The following is a 20,163-nucleotide window of genomic DNA, read 5'->3' as shown; positions in this document are numbered from 1 at the left end:
GGCATCGACCTAGGATCCTCCAGACATCTATCGATGCTCATTAAGAGCTTCAAACAATCGTGTCCCTCGCAAGCCGTTCAGGTGCCACAGTGGGACGTGGGCAGGGTCCTGAAGATGTTGTCAGAGCCTCCCTTTGAACCCCTAAAGGACATCGTGGACAAGGATCTCACCCTCAAGACGGTTTTCCTATTGGCATTAGCCTTGGCGAAACGAGTAGGGGAGATACATGGACTGTCCTACGAGGTCTCTCACTCGAAGGGCTGGCGGGAGCTCACCTTCAGGTTCGTGCCATCCTTCATTGCGAAGACCCAGAATCCGGCCGTATGTGATCCCAGGTTTGAGGGGTTCTCAATACCAGCAATTCCTCGTTCGGACAACTCGAAGGACTTGCGTCTGTGCCCTGTCAGGGCCGTAAGAGGACAGCCAGACTTCGGCCCGAGATCAAAAGTCTGTTTGTGTCCATGGGCCTGGTGAAGAAGCCAGTCTAGACAAACACTATCTCCTTCTGATTGAGGCAGGTGATCATCAGGGCCTACAGTAAAGCGAGTATCACCCCACCGGGAAAGCCCAGACCCCACGACATTAGAGGTCTGAGCACCACGTTAGCATTCGAGAAGAAAATGGCAGTGGGCCAAATCCTGAGAGCAGGCACCTGGGCTAACCAGTCTACCTTCACTGCTCATTACTTGAAGGACTATTCAAGAAAATCCCTGGACTGTTTCTCGATAGATACCGTCATTTCTGCGCTCCAAATGGTTTAAAGGTCTAGCCCCAGTGATATCCACGGGTAGGAAGTACAAGAGACACAGGTTCGTTCCTTAACCCCCTTGTTTTTCCCCCCCTTTTCCACTTAAAATGGTCTCAGATAGGACTCTGAGCCGGGATACAAGGACCCCTACTTTGGAAGGACATGGCTCCTAGGATTTCTTGCAGAGGTGAGTTACTTAGACACTAAGATAAGTTTTTTGTGTAGTTTCCCCTATTCTCGTTTTTCCTTGGGGTCATCAAGACCTAGCCTCCTATCTAGGTCTTTGAATATATCTCAGCACAGTCTCAGAAGGTTTAAGGCCACTCCCACTTCCTAAAGTATAAGTCTCCTAAGAAAGTAGTTCGAGGTAAGTACTCCGTGTTGGAACAAATCACAAATTTTTAAGTAATTTGTATTTTTCTTAACAGTACTTACCTCGAACTTCTTTCGGGTAATGGCCCGCCCTTCCTTCCCCGAGTGCCTTATGGAATTCTTAGAGACCTAAAACTACCAAGAACTTACTGGAGGTCGAGACCTGAGCAAGCATGCTCTCTGACCCAGGATTAGCCTCAGGGCGCGTATCACTCCGCCTGAGGTTACCCCTCATAGAAAATGGGTATAGGGTAGACTACACAAACCTCTGGTCGGTTGGGAGGAGAACCCAGATACTCCTATGAAAGCAGTTCGAGGTAAGTACTGTTAGGAAAAATACAAATTACTTAAAAATTTGTGATATTTATACAAGTAAAATTAAATAAAATTTTACATGTACAGTGTGCACACCAGCTACTTTCTTGAATTAGTATTACATGCAAGTGTTGAAAAATTAGGTTTTACTATAAATTTATTCATAATTACTGTCCATTAGCAATTCTCATCTATCACAAGACAATTGCTTACATGTTTATTATACTCTTTACAAGTAATGTTGATATACTATAACATATGAATGTTTTAGTTAGTAAGCCTATTAGGTTAGGTTTAAAGTACAATATAAATGCCGTACAGGTATATGGTAATCAAATTCTCTTTAGTTTTCCTAAAAGTAATATCAATTCATAATTCTTGAGTTTTTCTTTAATTAATTGGATGCAAGTTGCTCAGCTGAAATTCTGGTTATATTAATAGCTTGAGGTAATACTTCACTTGCTTAAATTTTTTTTTGTCAGGGGCACACTGAAGCAGCTTCTCAAAAAATCTTAGTCTGCCTTTTTTTTTTTTTTTTTTTTTTTTTTTTTTTTATTATTATGGAGCTTGATTTATATGGCTTAGAGGTGGGAACATTTTTTTGGAAGGTGCTATGGTGTCCCCAAGGTTTCAGCTGTAAAAAGCTAGAACAGTTAATCCAGTAGGACATGAATTCCAAAGAAATATTGGCTTCCATGCTTTAGGGCCAGTGTGTCAATGTGCAAAGCACGGACTCTTATGTATAAGAGACCAAGTTCAGGCACCATTGAACTTGACACAGCTCCTCCAATGCTGAAACCATATTGCTATGGGTGACACATCATTACTATGTCATCATTGAGAACCCCTGTTACAGGTTGAGACAAAGCTACCTGTGTGTAAACTTGTGCCCAGCTGCCATCTTTCATTTTCAAGCGAAAATCTATTGTCCTGCTCTCGTGCATGAGGCTGGGGAGGAAGGAGAGTCCTGGAGACCACACAACACCCTCTAAAAAATAAGTTAACTTTGTGAAATCCACTTTCTTGGGGTTAATGTGCTGTGTAGTCTGAAAGGACCAATAGCAAAGCATTAATTGAGTAAGACTTGTGCACCATCAAGAACATTTACCACCAAACACTTGTGCACCATCGAGAATATCTACCACCAAGCAGCAACATACAACTGTTACCTGTTTATATAGATGAAAAGAAAATCTAACAAGCCTGGCTCTCGCCTCAAAGGATGACATTGAAGAACACTGGATGCTTACCATCACTCTTCTTCTGAGTTGGTCGTTCCCTCTGAAGGGGTCACAAAAGAGCAAAGTACCACATTTGAATGGCTGTGCTGCTTGGACTTGTTTCAGGTAGTGTTTACTGAACACCCTATGCCCAGACCAACGCGTAAAGCTCTGGATGTCCTGATATTGCATTTTAGCAAGGAATGCTAGTGAAGTAGCAATATTTCTCATAATGGGTTTTAGGGATAGACAGGATCGATTTTTTAAAATACAGAAGTCATTAGAATACAGCTAGCACATATTGAAAGGGGCTTGTTGGTCTTGGGGTTATTTAAATGAATGAATTTTTGATACAGTAATACCTCTAGATACGAAATTAATCCGTTTTGCAGTGGCTTTCATATCATGAGTTTTTCATATAATGAGGGCAGTTTTACATGAAAAAAAAAAAAAAAAAAATATCGCCTAATTTGTTTCAAGCCCTACAAAAATACCAAATTTTACAATAAAGCTTCACTGTACTAACCACAATGAAATTCAACAAATACTGTACATTTGAATCCATTCAATACCTAACCTAACCGTTGATACTGTACAGTACCTGTACATTTAGTACAGTGATCCCTCGCTACTTCGCGGTTCGACCATCGCGGATTCACCACTTCGCGGATTTTTTTCATAACGCATGTATATACATATATCGCGGATTTTCCGGAAATTTCGAAAATACCGCGATGTGACCGATGGTGCGAGATTGGAGAAAGTAAGGAAAATTGAATCATGATTGATTTTCAATGTAAATGAAACTTTGAGGAGCAACAAAGATATCATTTATGAGAGAGAGAGAGAGAGAGAGAGAGAGAGAGAGAGAGAGAGAGAGAGTGTGTGTGTGTGTGTGTGTGTGTGTGTGTGTGTGTGTATTGTTTTAAATGTAATAAACAAAAAAAAATTGATAGGTTATAACACATTGGTGCTTATGTAATATCAACTGTATAGACGGTTTGAATAAGTTAAGAAATGGTATAAACGATACTTTGTTAGTGTATTCGTACGCTCTCAAGAGCGGCAGCTAGACGTCAGCTGGTCTGATCACAGCCAAAAGTAAAACAAAAAGAAGTCAACAATACTGTACTTGATTTTTAAAACACACCCGAAATTTAAAAACAAAAGTACACGCTTTCTTAATGTGCAATTAACTATTTAATAGTGTTTTACAAACGCCCTTGTTAGATATACGACACCAACAAGGTGCTCGCGCGAGGGTTGTAACCTCTGCATTCCATGCTTTTAATTTTCTCTGGTATATTTGGAAGATTTATATCAGAAAAAGTACAAAGAAGGACTTTTTCGCCGGCCGTCACAGGTCGACCCAGAAAACTATTTAAAGAGTAGCAATTTTCTAGAATAAAATGATGTTTCACAAAAAATAGTGGTTTGCTGATGAAATTGGATGCCATATTTTTAGCAACGATTGAAATGGATGTAAACTCGGCATAATTTTTTCGTTTCGTATTTAATTGACACTAAGAAAACTAATTTTAGTTTCTTCATCTATATGTAAGTATTGTATAACACGAAGAGAGAGAGAGAGAGAGAGAGAGAGAGAGAGAGAGAGAGAGAGAGAGAGAGAGAGAGAGAGAGAGAGAGAGAGAGAGAGAGAGAGAGAGAATGAATTAGCTGTTGTAATCGAATGCCGTGTTTTTGTTTCGTGAGAATTTCATCGCCACGACTAACAACAACATACTGTACAGTACTGAACTTTACAGTATTATACAGACTACTGTAATATGATAAAGAAAAATATTTGTAATAACCTATTTTACATGAAATGGGGATATTTTTTTTGTTTAAAATTTACATTCACGTACGTAAAACAACTCTCTCTCTCTCTCTCTCTCTCTCTCTCTCTCTCTCTCTCTCTCTCTCTCTCTCTCTCAGAGAGAGAGAGAGAGAGAGAGAGTTGTTTTACGTACGTGAATGTAAATTTTAAACAAAAAAAATATCCCCATTTCATGTAAAATAGGTTATTACAAATATTTTTCTTTATCATATTACAGTAGTCTGTATAATACTGTAAAGTTCAGTACTGTACAGTATGTTGTTGTTAGTCGTGGCGATGAAGTTCTCACGAAACAAAAACACGGCATTCGATTACAACAGCTAATATATTCTCTCTCTCTCTCTCTCTCTCTCTCTCTCTCTCTCTCTCTCTCTCTCTCTCTCTCTCTCTCTCTCAAATTGTTTTCCTGCTTTGCTACGTATGTATGATTTTATATAGATACGGTAAATAATATTTGTAATAACATATTTTCTAAAAGCTTTTACTGTAATATCATTATTTATCACTTTCATCATGCGCGTTAAATGCCTTCGTTTGTTTATTATGATTGAAGATGGAGCGTACTTTATGACGCCGCCCATAAAGAAAAAATTTCATTTGGAAGTCCTAAGAAAAATTAAGTAAAACATTGGTAATTACAAAATCAACATACTGTATAATCGATGCAAAAACTAACCTATACACAGATGTGTACACTAAATGCGTTTGTTTCTTCATTATGATCAGAGATAAACGTAAACAAAACATTGGTTGCCATTTTTTATCGTGCTTTTTGGCGTGTTTAGGAAACGCATGATATAAAATTGCCTTTAATATTTGTGCCTGTTTTAGTTTAGGGTACTGTAGTACATGCATTAAGTGTTCTGTACATTAAAGGGTAGTTTGTTAACAGTACTACGTACAAGGGAAGGTTTTAAAAGTCTGAATATACATGTTAAATAAATACGTAAATATGGTGTCACTACTCCGCGGATTTTCACCTATCGCGGTCGGGTGTGGAACCTATCTACCGCGATAAACGAGGGCTCACTGTAGTTATATGTAATAATAAATGGAAAATTACGAAAATGTAAACCTTACCTTTTGAGTGAGGAGTTGTCTTTAAGCGAAGTGTGGCGGCAGAGAAGGACAAGTGGCAGAAAACATGAACACTTCACTTTACAAAACCTTATTAAATGACAGATAAACTAACAACTTTATTTTCATAAAGTTGTTAGTTTATCTGTCATTTTTTACTTTTTGTACTTTCTAAATTTCTTCAATTTCTTCATCGCTTCTACTTTTCTAACTTTCTTTATCGCTTCTACTTTTCTAAATTTCTTCAATTTCTTCATCGCTTCTACTTCTCTGTTTGTTCAGATCACTTTGACCTTCACCTTGGTTTACTAATGGCCTCTTTAAAAAATATTGATCCAAGCAAGCTTGGTTCTGCCTGCTTTTTAAAAAGCTGCTGAAATGTCAGGCAAACATCATTACCTGAGGAAGAACATGACCTGTGTAAACCTTTTCCGGGTGTTTTTCTATGAACTCTGCCACTTTATAGTAATGATGTTACATCTTGATTTCTGTTGTTGTTGTAGTCATAGATGTGTTTTCCTCCTACTCCCAGCTAGAGATCGGTTCCTGAATCATGTTCGCTTGCATGGTCTCCAACTCCTTCCGTTCGTCTGTCTTAAGATCCTCTTGGTGCTCCTCGTGAAGCTCAACGTTGTACTTATCGACGTCCAGACGCATGGACTTTGAGTGCAAAGATTTCCCCAACTTTACACGTTGTGAAACGGGTTCAAGATCGTCAACGGTTTTAGCTTCGACTTCAGCTAGGCCTACATCGAATCCCTTGAAGTCTCGTAGAGACGGCATCAGGCCACAGCTGCTTCTACGAAGAGTTCATGGCGTGCCTCAAAACCTTCTACAAAGCTTTATCAATGAGTGGGAGACATATCACAACAACAAAATGCTCCTTAAAAATTTTGCGCAGGGCAGAGTTTATGCAATCAGTGACTTTGAAACATCTGAAGATATTTTATAGAGAGATTCTTGAAGTTCGAAATCACTTGCTGGTCCATGAGTTGGAGGAGAGGGGTGGTGTTAGGTGGAAGGTAGAGCACCTTGGTAAAAGAATATTCCAGAAGGATATCTTCCTTGAGGCAAGGAGGGTGAGCAGAGATGTTGTCCAAAAACCAGCTGACATTTCAGAGGGAGGCGCTTCTCTTCCAAATAATTTTTTACAGTTGGACCGAAACAGAGGTCTGCCTACTAGACTAAGAACAGCCGTGTTACCCAAGCTTTTGCATTAGCCCTCCACATCACTGGAAACTTCTCTCCGAGCACTTTGTGGGACAAAAGGCTTGAGGAGTCTCCAAATGATACACCAGTAGGGGGTTGACCTTACAATCCCCACTGGCATTTGCACAATGCAAGGGTAAGCCTGTCCTTCATAGGCTTATGCCTGGGTAACTTCTCTTCCGCCACAATGTAGGTCTGACAAGACATGGAAAAAAAAAATAAATAAAAAAAAAAACCAAATTTGATGTCAGGATGCCTGAAAACTTTAAATCAATCAATCAATCATCACAGTTGAAAACTTGCTGGGGGTCTAACCTCCCTGGAGAGTCAACTCATTGAATGTCTTAAAGGTTTCAGCTGCTTTCTTGTCTGAGCTGGCATCCCTCCTATGCCCCACCACTGAATGAATGCAAGTCTAGAAATTTTTCAAACGCACCTGCCTTTAACTATTGGGGTGCCTACTGTGATGTCCCTTCTCCTGCATTGTCTTTTGCCCAAACATGCACGATATTACCGAAAATGGTGCTGGCCTTATGGTAGATTATCGTCTCGGTGATCGTGTTTCCAGAGATTTACTTGTCCTTAACCCAGAGAAGAAGCAGTGTCTCCATCTCATTATGGATGTGGATCCTCTTACTAGAAAAGACAGTCATGCCATTAGAAGGTGTTGCTACTTTGATGGCTTCCTTCTGCTTCAGGATGGTGCATATCGACAATGGATTTCGGTCATATTCTTTAGCGGTCACACTTTACCGCATGCCAGCCTCATTTCTTGATTATTTCAAGCTCCATCTCCATAAAAAGCATCATCTTTCCTTGAACATCAACAACATTATCAGGACCCATGGCTAATACTGTACTAGTTGAATAATGCAACAGGATAACTATAAATACGAAAGCGAAATCAACACTAATTCAATGTGAACAATAGCGTTGTCTAAATGAAAGTCGAGGAATGATGATACCTAAACGGATGATGGGAAAAAGGCTAACTAATAAGAGCCGGATTTTACGGCAGTAACTAGCATCAATGTAGGGAGATAATAAATGGGAGATTAGGACGATGCTAGCAAGTTTAAAGTTTTGCGGTGCGCAAATTTTACAATTATTTTCTTGACAGCTCGGCGAATCTTATGTATCACGAGGGGTTTTTCATAATACGAGGCAAAAAAATTCTTCAAATCTCTTTGTACCATGAATTTATCATATACAGAAACTTTCATATCGAGTGGTACTACTGTTATATGGCATCATAACATCAATGGTCATTGATACTGAATAGTATGATTAATTAAGAAGTGACTTAAATTACTTTATTACCAGTAATCATAAAATTTAAGGTTGTATGTACCTTTTAAAAGAGAGAAATAAAAAGAGTAAGAAGGCCAGCTTAACCAAATTTATGATCTTAATGTCACTGACAGTGGGATCATACACAACTTCTACAAGAATCTTGGCATGGATATACCTGCCATCCTCACCACAAGCTTTAGAGAGGAATTGTTCTCAGATATCAAAAGACAGACATTCAATCAGTAAATGCCCAACAGTCAGGGGAACCAAGAATTATTCACAGAAGGGTTGGCACCTGCCAGTCCTCGTGCGTTGAACAAGTGTGCCCAATTCTTAGGCGACAGGGGGCAGTTTCCCAGCCATATCATATTTCCATGGAGATAAAAGACTTCTGATCCATAGAATTCCAATAATGTTGCCAAATACCACCAAGAGATCTTTGATGAGGCAAAAAGTTTAAAACACATTAGTGGCTATCTTCTAGGAAGCAGTAATTTGTCTGCCACTTTTGCCAGTTTACCCACCTTTTCATTTCCTGGCACACCAGCATGAGCTGGTACCCAGCAAAACTGAATTCCCTTGCCTGTAGTGCTACAAATATAAAGCTACTCTAGAATTTTTAAAACTAGAGGGTTGATTGGAATAAAAGCAGTCAATGTCTGCAAGACACTTTTTGCATCACTTAAAATGGTGAAATTGTCCCCTTTCATAATTACTTTTTCAGTAGCAGTAAGAATGAAAGGAGATACCATTTTTTTAAACCCTTAAAGGCTACATCTGTGCGTGGTAGACGAGATCTTGAAGGTTAATTATTTCCATATTACCTCCCCCCTTATCCAAATATCTGAGCCACATATTATTATTATTATTACTACTACTACTTGCCAAGCTACAACCCTAGTTGGAAAGCAGGAATGCTATAAGCCCAGGGGCCCCAATAGGGAAAATAGCCCAGTGAGGAAAGGAAACAATGAAAAATGAAATATTTTAAGAACAATAACATCATCTAAATAAATATTTCCCATATAAACTATAAAAACTTTTAACTAAACAAGAGAAAGAGAAACCAAATAGAATAGTGTGCCCGAGTGTACCCTCAAGCAAGAGAACTTTATCCCAAGACAGTGGAAGACCATGGTACAGAGGCTATGGCACTATCCAAGACTAGAGAACAATGGTTTGATTTTGGAGTGTCCTTCTCCTAGAAGAGCTGCTTACCATAGCAAGAGAGTCTCTTCTACCCTTACTAAGAGGAAAGTAGCCACTGAACAATTAGCGTACAGTAGCCACTGAACAATTAGCGTACAGTAATTAACCACTTGGGTGAAGAAGAATTGTTTGGTAATCAGTGTTGTCAGGTGAATGGGGACAGAGGAGAATCTGTAAAGAATATGCCAGACTATTCGGTGTATGTGTAGACAAAGTGAAAGTGAACCGTAACCAGAGAGAAGGATCCAATGTAGTACTGTCTGGCCAGTCAAAGGACCCCATAACTCTCTGGCGGTAGTATCTAAAAGAGAGAGGCTATTAAAATGACTGGTTGCTTCCTCTATCATATAGATAGTCTACCTCAATGAGTGGGCAAGGCAAGGTTCATACTCTATTTCTATTCCCCAACTTTGAATCAGTAGAACTTCAAAAGTTTAAACTCGCAGCAAATATTTTTATGTTGAAGAGGCTTGCATAAGTCCTTTTATAGTTTATGAATTAAATATGTTTTAATGTTAATCTTTTCAAAGTATTTTAATTTTCATTACTACTTATATTGTTTATTTATTTCCTTTCCTCACTGGGCTATTTTTCCCTGTTGGAGCCCTTTGGCTTATAGCCTCTTGCTTTTCCAACTAGGGTTGTAGCTTAGCTAGTAATAATAATAATAATAATAATGTGACCTTATGGTTTATCAATCCAATGGAAGAAAAAAAAAATAACTCATAATTAAAATACTTTAGGAAGGTATTTTGTCAATGGGCAGTCACTGACTGAAATTATTTAGTAAACCTAAACAACTTACCCCTAACTATAAATATAGATGACCTCAAGAGGATGGGTAAGGGAAGGGGGTCATACTAGGCAAGCCCTCTCCTTAACTACTCTGTAGTTGAACCAGTGGTTTCTTAAGATGCTGGTTAGGAGAGAGCGTCAAACCTTGTATTGTTTAATTGTACTTCCCCTTGTTCAATACTCAGATGTACACAAAAGGATGAGGACAAATCATGCTATTAGGGAGAAAGGGTCCTTGCTAGCCCCTCCCCTAAACTCTTAATCCAAGGGGAGATAAAGGAACAAATGCCTCTCCACAACTATCCATATATTCACAAACATTCCTGTAAGTGGAAATACTAGGCAATAGAGAATTGCACAATTAATAAGTGAATTGCTTGTCCACAATAATAATCTTAATGGTAAACATTACCAGGTTATAAAACTGCTATAATAGTCCAATGTTACTATATATATAATAGCCCATAGAACTGTCATTTCCCATCTTTGCCTCCTAACTTCATTAAGGTTAGATACTAAAACAAATTTGTTACTCAAATTTAATAGGTTACGGAATTGCCTTTAAATTTTCAAAAGCAGTTTATTACCGAGTTACCCTTAAACCAATTACCCGTCCATAAAATTGGTCACTAAAAATCCAGTTTTAGCCTAGCTAGCTTACTCATAGATCAGCAATAAGGCTAGACTAAAATTCCCGTTTTGTTTCATAAATCATTGTACAGTATATATAAATTCCCATGGTAATCATGAAAACCACATTGAAAAGACTAATTACGCCAGTTATAAAATTAACTTTTGTATGTTTGACTAGACTTGTGAAAATGGTAATAAGTTACTAAACTATGCAAGATAAAAATATGAAAACAGTAAAAAGTTACTAAACTATGCAAGATAAAAATATTTCAACAAGGAATTTTAACACTGGAAAAGGTGTAATGAAACAAATTGAAGTTCTCCATGTTATCAATAAAGCCAGGGAGTAAAGGCTGTTCAAATCAAAAGCAAAAAAACAAACAAACTCTTGACAGCAAAACTATCCTGTAAATAAACCATTGTTACGTTAACAGAACTATTAATAGTGGATAGCTAATCTAAACATTATTTCCGTTACATTACTTAACTTGACTGTATGGAAGATTCCTCATGTCACCAAAACAGAGCCAGGATCGATGTTGTCCTTTCAATGTAAGAAAATTAGATGGTGGATGAATTCAAGTGGATGTGCTGGTAGTGGGGTCTTCACCTGTAGAAGTTTTAGGTGATGATGTAATAATGTCGTGTCAACCATAACCAGACGTTTCAGTATTATTGGTGCTGTCAACTTCAATGGTGCCTTAACTTGGTCTCTATTATACACACTGAGTCGGTGCTTTGCCCATTATAACACTGGCCCTAGACCAGGGGAGACTTATTTCTTTGGTATTTATATAGTATTTAAGTCCTTGTCCTAGCCTTTAACAGGAAGGTCCTTGGAGACCACAGAACACATTAACCCAAAAAAGTAGTAGTAAAGTAGTCTGAAAGTGGTTAGATAACAAGAAGAAAGGAAGGAAAAATGGAGATAAAAGTTAAAAAGCAGGTGCAATTTCAGCCTTTAGGGATTCTGCAAAGACAAGGTGCACTGATAGCACTTTGCCAAGTTAAACTTTTCCAGTATTTGTTAATGTTATTTGAACAAATAGTCATGCAATTTTAGTTTACATTCATAATTTAATCCATACAAAGTCTAAAGTGAATTATAAGGATATGTCTTTTCAGGGATTAGACTACTGTCGAACCTTTTGTCAAGTCTGCTTTTTCCCTCGTCTACATCATTTCATCATGAATCAAGATTGGAATGATCCGAAAAGCAAACTGCAGCAGTGTTGCCTTACTTTAAGGACAATGGATGGAGGAGAACCTGACATCCCAATTTACAAGTTAGTTTGTTGCAATGTTTTTTTTAATTGGCTAACTTAAGAATTTTCATGTCTCCTATTCATTATTTTTTCAAGGTGGTCTTATCCATATTTATATTACACATAATAATGAACTTGACACTGTATTGCGTAAAAATTTTCAGAATCTTTCTTAACTAAAAAAGGGATTTTGACGAAGGAAAAATCTATTTCTGGGGAGAAACCTGTGATGGCCGGTGAAAAGGGTCCTTCTACAGTATACACTTTTCTGATATAAACCTTCCAAATATACCAGAGAAAGATAAAAGCATGGAATGCAGAGGTTACTACCCTCGCGCGAGCACCTTGTGGGTGTCGTGTATAAAGCAGGGGCGCGTGAAAACCACTATTCACAGGCTGTCTTCCATTTAGCTAATTCCTTCGTCAAAAGGGATGGGCCGATATAGAGGCACCAGCTACGCTACCTGAGCCACACCACCGACGCCCGACGCGAGCGCCATCTGAACAACATCCTTCTGTATTGAACATGATGGCTTGGAAAGGAAAGGGTGGGATCGTACAATATAACAGGGAAGGGTTTCACCGGGCGTCACAGGTCTCTCCCCAGAAATAGATTTTTCCTTCATCAAAATCCATTTTCTGGGTCCACCTGTGACGGCTGGTGAAAATGTACCAGAGAATGCCTTCCAAGCCCAATAATAAATAGTAACCAATGAGGAGAGAGATAAACACCATGTAAGGAAAATAACATATTATTAAGGTAAGTAAGCATAAATTACAAACTAGCCAAAGGACATAGTGAACGTAAGGCTAAATAAGCATGATAACAAGGAAGCATCCGAGTATCAGAGCACAATATGCAACAAAACTGACATGGCTAAGAATAACCCAACACTAAAGTTACGGTAAACACAATAACAGTTAATAACCATAGGAACTAAACATGTAATAAACTTAGGGCTAACGAACCACCAAAGAGAGCGGCGACGTGGTGTGAGTGGCAGGTAGGAGGAAGAAGAGGAGAGATGGATGAAAGGAAGATCAAGAGATTAATGGGGAGAGATGAGGCTCCCAGCTGCAACCGTTGGGTATTTAAGGGCCTGTAAGTTCTTTAGATAGTGGCGTTTGAAAACCATAGGAGATTTCCAACCCGTGTACTTTTTAAGGTCATCAAAATCCATATTTTGGAAATAATTGATGGAGGTAGCTACAGACCGGATATCATGAGCATGGGGAAATGATTCCGGATTAGCTTGTTTAATGAAGTATAGGATTTGTTGCCTAATGCCTTGAATGGAAATAGTACCTCCGTGTTCTCTGATAAACAAGGGGCCAGACGAGCGGGTGACAGTTCTAGCTAAAAAGGCCCTGAGAGTAGTGACTAGACACAGAGAAGTATCTTGGAGAAGAGGAATAATCTTCCAAGGGGACCACCTATTTTGTGGGTCCTCATTTTTAGCTAGGAAAGCTCTGTCTGGAGAAAGAAGTACTTCACCTGAAGGGAGGAAATCTATGTTTTCTGAGTTTCGTGAGATCTGCTAGTTCTGAGATTCTAGCACCCGAGGCCAAAGCCGTTAGAAATAAAGTCTTCCTAAGAAGAGTGATGTAGGAGCAGGATTCATTGTCCGTGTCTGACGCAAGTTTGAGGACATCGTTCAAAGACCAAGAGACCTTTTGTGGACGAACCGAAGGTCGAAGCCCAGCACATGCTTTTGGAATAGATGAGAAATAGGAATCTGCTAGGTTAATGTTAAACCCAACAAGGAAGACCTTCTTCAAAGCTGACTTGATGGTGGTTATAGTGCTAGCTGCTAGGCCTTTGTCAAATATGAACCTAAAGAAGGAGATGGCTAAATTAGGAGTCATAAAAGTATGGTCTGAATTCTTTAAGAAATCTGCTAGTTTCTTAACGGCCGAATCATATTGACGAATTGTTGAGTCCCTTTTGTCTGATTCTATAAAGAGGACATTTTCCGGGTCGATGTTCGCATCTCTACGAGCTGCAAACTTTATGAAATCCACAAAGTTAGGGTTTTGGCTATCCTTGAGGAATCTGACACAGTCTGAGTTTGGACTATTTGGGTCAGTTTGGGGAATGGGATCCGGAAGGGACGGAGTTTCAACTCGAGGAGGAGAGGAAACCAACTGCTTTTTGGCCAGTGAGGTGCTACTAAAGCCACTGCCCCTTGGAAGGAGCGTAGTTTGAGTAAAAATTTCATTAGAAGATTGACTGGAGGGAATAGGTAAATCTTCTTCCAATGGTTCCAATCCAGGGTTAATGCGTCCATGGCATAAGCCTGAGGGTCCAGGTTTGGGGTCACATAACAGGGAAGTTTGTGATTCAGTTGAGTCACGAATAGATCTACCTGGAGGCCCGGAACCAGCCTGAGTATCCACCGGAAGGAATTTATGTCTAGGGACCATTCTGATTCCAGTGGTTTCGTCCTGGATAGTGAGTCCGTTATCACATTTTGGACTCCTGCTAGGTGAGTTGCTGACAGGAACCAGTTCTTGTCTTCTGCCAAGGCGAAGATAGTGACCAGGACTTGATTCAGGTTGGGTGACTTGGATCCTCCTCTGTTGATGCAGTGTACTACGGCTGTGCTGTCTGAGACTACTCTGATGTGGGACGACCTCGGAGGAGAAATTCTCTTCAGGGGCAAGAACACTGCCATGGCTTCGAGAACATTGATATGGAACTGTTTCATGGCAGGTGACCAAGAGCCCTGAAACATCTGATGTTGGGAGTAACCCCCCCCAGCCACCCAGAGACGCGTCTGTATGAAGTGTCACTTGTGGAGGGGGGAATTGCAGAGGAACCGATTTGGAGAGGTTCCTCGGTTCGGACCATGGGCGTAGTCTCATTTTTAAGACGGGATCTTCGAGATCTTGTCTCTTAAAGGTATTGTAGCTCTCTTTCTCCAAACTCAATTGATGTCTTTGAGTTTGGCTTTTAATAGGAGATGTTACTGAAGCAAATTGGAGAAGGCCGAGGACTCTTTCTAAAGCTCTTCTGGACACCTGTTTGTGTTTGAGAAAGTTCCTGATCTTGGAAGCTATCTCCCTTACCTTTTAGGGAGGAAGGGAGAGCCTGTGCTTTGAAAGGTCCCACCGGATGCCTAACCATTCGAAGCGGCTTGATGGTTGTAGGCGAGACTTTTGGAGATTGACTTGGAATCCCAGTTTGGCGAGAAATTGAATTACCTTCGTCGTAGCCCTGTTGTATTCCCGGTTCGACCGAGCCCAAATGAGCCAATCGTCCAGATAGGCGATGATATGTATCCCTTGGTTCCTGAGTTGCTCGAGCACTGTCTCTCCCAGTTTCGTGAATATCCTGGGAGCAATGCTGAGACCGAAGGGCATGACTTTGAACGCAAAGGCTTTCTTGCCTAGACGGAAGCCTAGGTAAGGAGAGAAGTTTCGAGCTACTGGCACATGATAATAGGCGTCGGTAAGATCGATGGAGGTGGTGACGGCCCCATGGGGAAGTAAGGTCCGTACCTGAGAGATAGTCAACATACGGAACTTGTCGCAGAGAATGTAAGAGTTTAGTTTTGACAAGTCCAGAACCACTCTCAACGCCGACGAGTCTTTCTTTGGAACTGTAAACAGGTGGCCTTGGAATTTCAGTGATCGAACCCGTTTGATTGCTTTCTTCTTGAGTAACTCCGTGGTGTACTCTTTCAGGATGGGAGTGGGTCTCTGGAAGAAGGTCACTGGTGGAGGTGGAGATCCCTGTGACCATTTCCAACCCAAGCCTTTGGATATTATGCTGTGAGCCCATGGACTGAAGGTCCAATGGTCTCGGAAGTGATAAAGTCTCCCCCCTACCGGGAACACATCATTGCGAGGGAGTGAATCTAGGTCCCTTCCCTCCCCGAGCACCCCTTGCTCTAGGTCCGCCTCGATGGCAGAACTGTCCTCTACCTCTGTAGCTTCCTCTCTGGTGTCCACGAAAGGAACCGGAGGGTTCGTAGCTAGGGTTGTATGCAGGAGAGGACATCCAAGCGGGGTTGGGTTGTGTACCTGGGGGAGCAGTGAGGTAGACCACCTGTTGAGGGGGAGCCGGTTGCTGTGAAGTCGAAGCAGAGGAAGACTGTGTTGACGTGTGGGGGACTGACGATTGGTGATAGTGACCCCGGTTCGTCTTGTAAGGGGTAAATCTCTGCTTTTTCTTGAAGAAAGTTTGTTTGTGGGATTCGATCTTCCTTTTGGTCGTGAGGCCCCACCTTACTTGCAAATTTTGGTTTGCCCTCGCAGCGTCCTGAAGAACTTTATGACCTTCATCCTGAAGGAATAGGTTCTTACCCCAGCAGGAGGACGCTATCAGCCTGTTCGGTTCATGTCTGATAGAAGCCTCAGACAGAACGAATTTCCTGCAGCTAACCCGAGCCGACCAGAAGTCGTGGAGGTCAACTTGGTTAGGACAGAAGTAGGTTCTTTGTGAAAACCCTGAACAAAGTTTCAGTCGGGTAAACAGAGGCTAGGGACTCAATGGAGGTGATGGAGTGGAGGGACCTAGCTAACCTATTACGTGCCTCGAACTCGGTCTTGAGAAGACTCTCTAGTAATCTGGGAAGCTTCTCAGAAAAAAGAGTAGAGGCGCAGTCTGGGTCTAGCTTCCCTACCGTGAAGGTAGAAGAAGCGTCATCCCAGGTGGCAGAGGTACTCGGAATGAGCAGTGAGGTGGGGTCCGTCTCTTTGAGAGCCGGCATGGCAGAGCCTTCCTTGACGGCCTGTATTGTCAGCTCTGTCGCTTTATCTATAAGTGGCAAGGTAATGGCCGATGCCATTGTAAAAATAGTGTAGGCACCTTTGTGTGGGGTGAGCTTGGAGTTGGTACACCCCCATTCTGATAGAGTCCTGGCCCAGATAGCTTGGGCCTGTTCTTTTGGAAATATCACCGTTTCCTTCGGTACCTTGTCCATTCTAACCAAGGCATGCTCTTTTAGGCGGACGAAGCCGTTGAATGGGAATTCTAGCCCCGGGGGGTAGAATTCTAAGTCCTCTAAAGGGCGAGTGCCTATGCCATCTAGAGTTAGGGTACCATCTAAGTACGGAGCATACAAGGCAAACCTCCAAGGGTTGTTTTTATCGAAGGGGGGTAACTTCGACGTGTCTGGGGCTGAAAGCGGAGGAATCTGAGTTCCGGAGCGGATCAGATTAGCCACCATATCTTTTAGCTCCGTCATAGCCCCAGAATGTTGCTGAATTTGCTCCTTGACTATATCCCTGATCAGGTCGACGGGGAAGGAGGGTACCTGAGAGCCACCCGCCGACGAAGCCTTGGACTTGGCGGACTTCGACTTCTTAGAAGTCACGGTTTTATGGGAAGCAATAGGAACATCAGGAGCAGTCGAGGGTCCGGGGACCGGTGACGTAGACAATGGCAAAGCTGATGACTTATAGGTACGTAGTGGCTTCACCTTGGGTCGTACAGGGACTGAGGGATCCCAAGGAGAAGCCGTAGGCTTATCAAAGCCAAGAAAGGAAGAGGTAGAAGAAAGAGTAGGAGATAAAAAAAGTTTCCACCAACTCGACACCACCTACCTGCTCGTCCATGGGCTCTATGTCTAGATCCAGAGATGACACGTCCACTGGTAAAAGAGATTCGTCTTCCTTGGGGATGGTCGCTCTGACCGCTTCAATTAAAGGGGCAGCCGCCTCCAGAGTGACTGCCGCAGTGGTAGATCCTGGGAAGAGTCGGGAGGCCATGTCTCCGTCGAGGAGATAGGGTGCGCCAGACGGAGCATTCCTGCCGAAGCCCGACACCCAAGGACGAAGAGCAGCTCTTGCCGACCGAAGAGATTCATCATCGGCCTGAAAGAGTTGAGGGGATTAGTGATGAAGGAGAAGGATCGTTCTCCGAATAAGCGATGTATACATAATTAAGGAACAAATTAAATCATCGCCAAAGGATAAAAGGAACAAAACGAAAACCAACTTACGTCATCGTTCAGGAGTAAGGAGGACAACTCGTAACAGAGCGTGCACGATTCCGGGAACCAAACCATGTATGGGGCTTGTCCCGGCTCCCGAATAAAGGAGATAGAGCAATGTGCATGCGATCGGCAGAGGTCATGTCCAACGGGATCGTTGAAAGAGGCGGGGCAGCCCTTGGCAGCGCAGCGGACCTTCTGTAAAAGAAAGGAGACATAAGTCTGGATGTTCCTTGAGACTCTGGTAAGGGATTAAGATCTACTAACAGAGTCTAGATAGCATTAAAAATGTGTGCATAGGATGGTTCAATGAATGGGAGCCGGAGCTCCATATTAAAATAATTTAAATATAAAATTTTCCTGCACCAGTGTGTGCCGGAGCAATTTAAAATGGGTCCGTATCGCTATAAATATTATTAAAATAAGAATAAAATCAATTATCGTAAGCTGTGGAACCTCCGACACGGTCGAGGATTCAGTGATAGGCCCGTAACCAAATAAATTATAAAATACAAGCAGTAGCTAAAAGCTAAGGCTAACAACTTTGCTAAGCGTATTGGTGATCTCCGGTGAAAGGTCCGGAATAAATAAGTTGTGATTAATAATGAATCTTTTGTGTGGATATGGCCGTGGCCGGAGTCTGGGTGCAAGAGACCACCGGGGGGGATGAGGCCCTGCCAGAGGGTTGCACTCCAAATGATATATAACTATAGGTTCCAATCTCAATGAGTATCCCTCATGGCGGAGTAGAACTCAAGGCGGAGTGGATGAATGTTCAGATCGTATCCCAAGCCGTAGCGGGGAGAGGACGGAACTACGAGGGGAACAGGTGGCGTCAGAAAGCTGGCCCAAAACAATGACTCACACACGAACATGACCTATTAATAATGCTAGCTATATTAACAGTAACCACATAATAAAATAATTCGTAAAATATCATATACCCGTAGAGGGAGAGGGGGGAGGGAGAACCCGTGATCGTATAAAACGGAAAACGGGAAATCCACCTCTCCTACTCGAGGCTAAGAAAGAAAACGAGAAAAAGGGTGACTCGTGACTGAGCGACAGAAAACGAGAACTCCATGCTCTCGCTCTCGTGGTTACACTATAAAGAACCTAATTAAGCTCACTATAATATAATATAAGTATAACAATAAAATTGTAATGTCAAATACAAGACTATGAACGAAGAATAACGTCTGCGTAACAAATTTAAAAGGATATAGTCCACTGACGAACGCCTCACAGGGCGGGTACTAAACTATAATAAAGCCAGAACGCTATTCTTGCTAGCAAAAAGTACCATAGGAAATAATAATAATAATAATAATAATAATGGTTCAAAAAGGCGTAAGGCCAGTGACTTAACCAAGAACCTAACTGACAGTGTACCAAATGGGCAAGACTAACATGAAATTCCCAGCGAGGCAAATCAAAACAACAATGGCTGCCGACGCCGCGTAAGGCCAAGCTGGTCGAAATAAAAAACAACAATACTGGGAAGAGTACAACTGCCTGGTACTGCAAAAGCTGTCAAAACAAACTATGGTACTTAACATTGGTATTGGTGAAGTTGGAGCTTCGGCCACGATGAAATTAATCCACGAAACGTGAAAACACCGAGAACACAAAAATCTAAGACCAAGCTAGCAAGTCCAAAACAGAAGGATGTTGTTCAGATGGCGCTCGCGTCGGGCGTCGGTGGTGTGGCTCAGGTAGCGTAGCTGGTGCCTCTATATCGGCCCATCCCTTTTGACGAAGGAATTAGCTAAATGGAAGACAGCCTGTGAATAGTGGTTTTCACGCGCCCCTGCTTTATACACGACACCCACAAGGTGCTCGCGCGAGGGTAGTAACCTCTGCATTCCATGCTTATATCTTTCTCTGGTATATTTGGAAGGTTTATATCAGAAAAGTGTATAGAAGGACCCTTTTCACCGGCCGTCACAGGTCGACCCAGAAATATCTGATGTGTATGTAACACACATTGGAAAAATTATATTTTTATAATTATCATTAATATTTAAAAACACTTTGAGCTGACTGGATCACTGTAAGACTGGCATTACACTTCTTTTGAAAGAAATTCCCCTTATATCAGTACATGTACTGTGAGGGTTCGAGATGCCAGACCATGGATGAGTGATGCTTTATTTCCGACACAGGCAAAGTACATTGACCTCTACGGAAGGCAGCGTAGCAAGATGACTGACCGACCGTGAACAGGTGAAAAATGCGGGGCACTTGT

At 41.5% G+C, this 20,163-nt stretch overlaps 1 protein-coding gene across 2 annotated transcripts in view; it reads left to right on the top strand.

The window, feature by feature from the left end:
* Positions 1 to 20,163, top strand: part of LOC137658710 (ribonuclease 3-like) — a 211,943-nt gene that overhangs the window by 176,497 nt on the left and 15,283 nt on the right. For both annotated transcript variants that reach the window (XM_068393706.1, XM_068393705.1), the window contains exon 21: positions 11,837 to 11,997. In XM_068393706.1, the coding sequence (XP_068249807.1) occupies positions 11,837 to 11,997 (161 nt within the window). The remainder of the gene's footprint in view (positions 1 to 11,836; positions 11,998 to 20,163) is intronic.

This window comes from Palaemon carinicauda, chromosome 19 (genome assembly GCF_036898095.1).
Source record: "Palaemon carinicauda isolate YSFRI2023 chromosome 19, ASM3689809v2, whole genome shotgun sequence".
In the NCBI taxonomy this organism is placed as follows: domain Eukaryota; kingdom Metazoa; phylum Arthropoda; class Malacostraca; order Decapoda; family Palaemonidae; genus Palaemon; species Palaemon carinicauda.
Note: the sequence above shows the minus strand (reverse complement) of the source record. Positions and strands in the feature narration are given on the sequence as shown.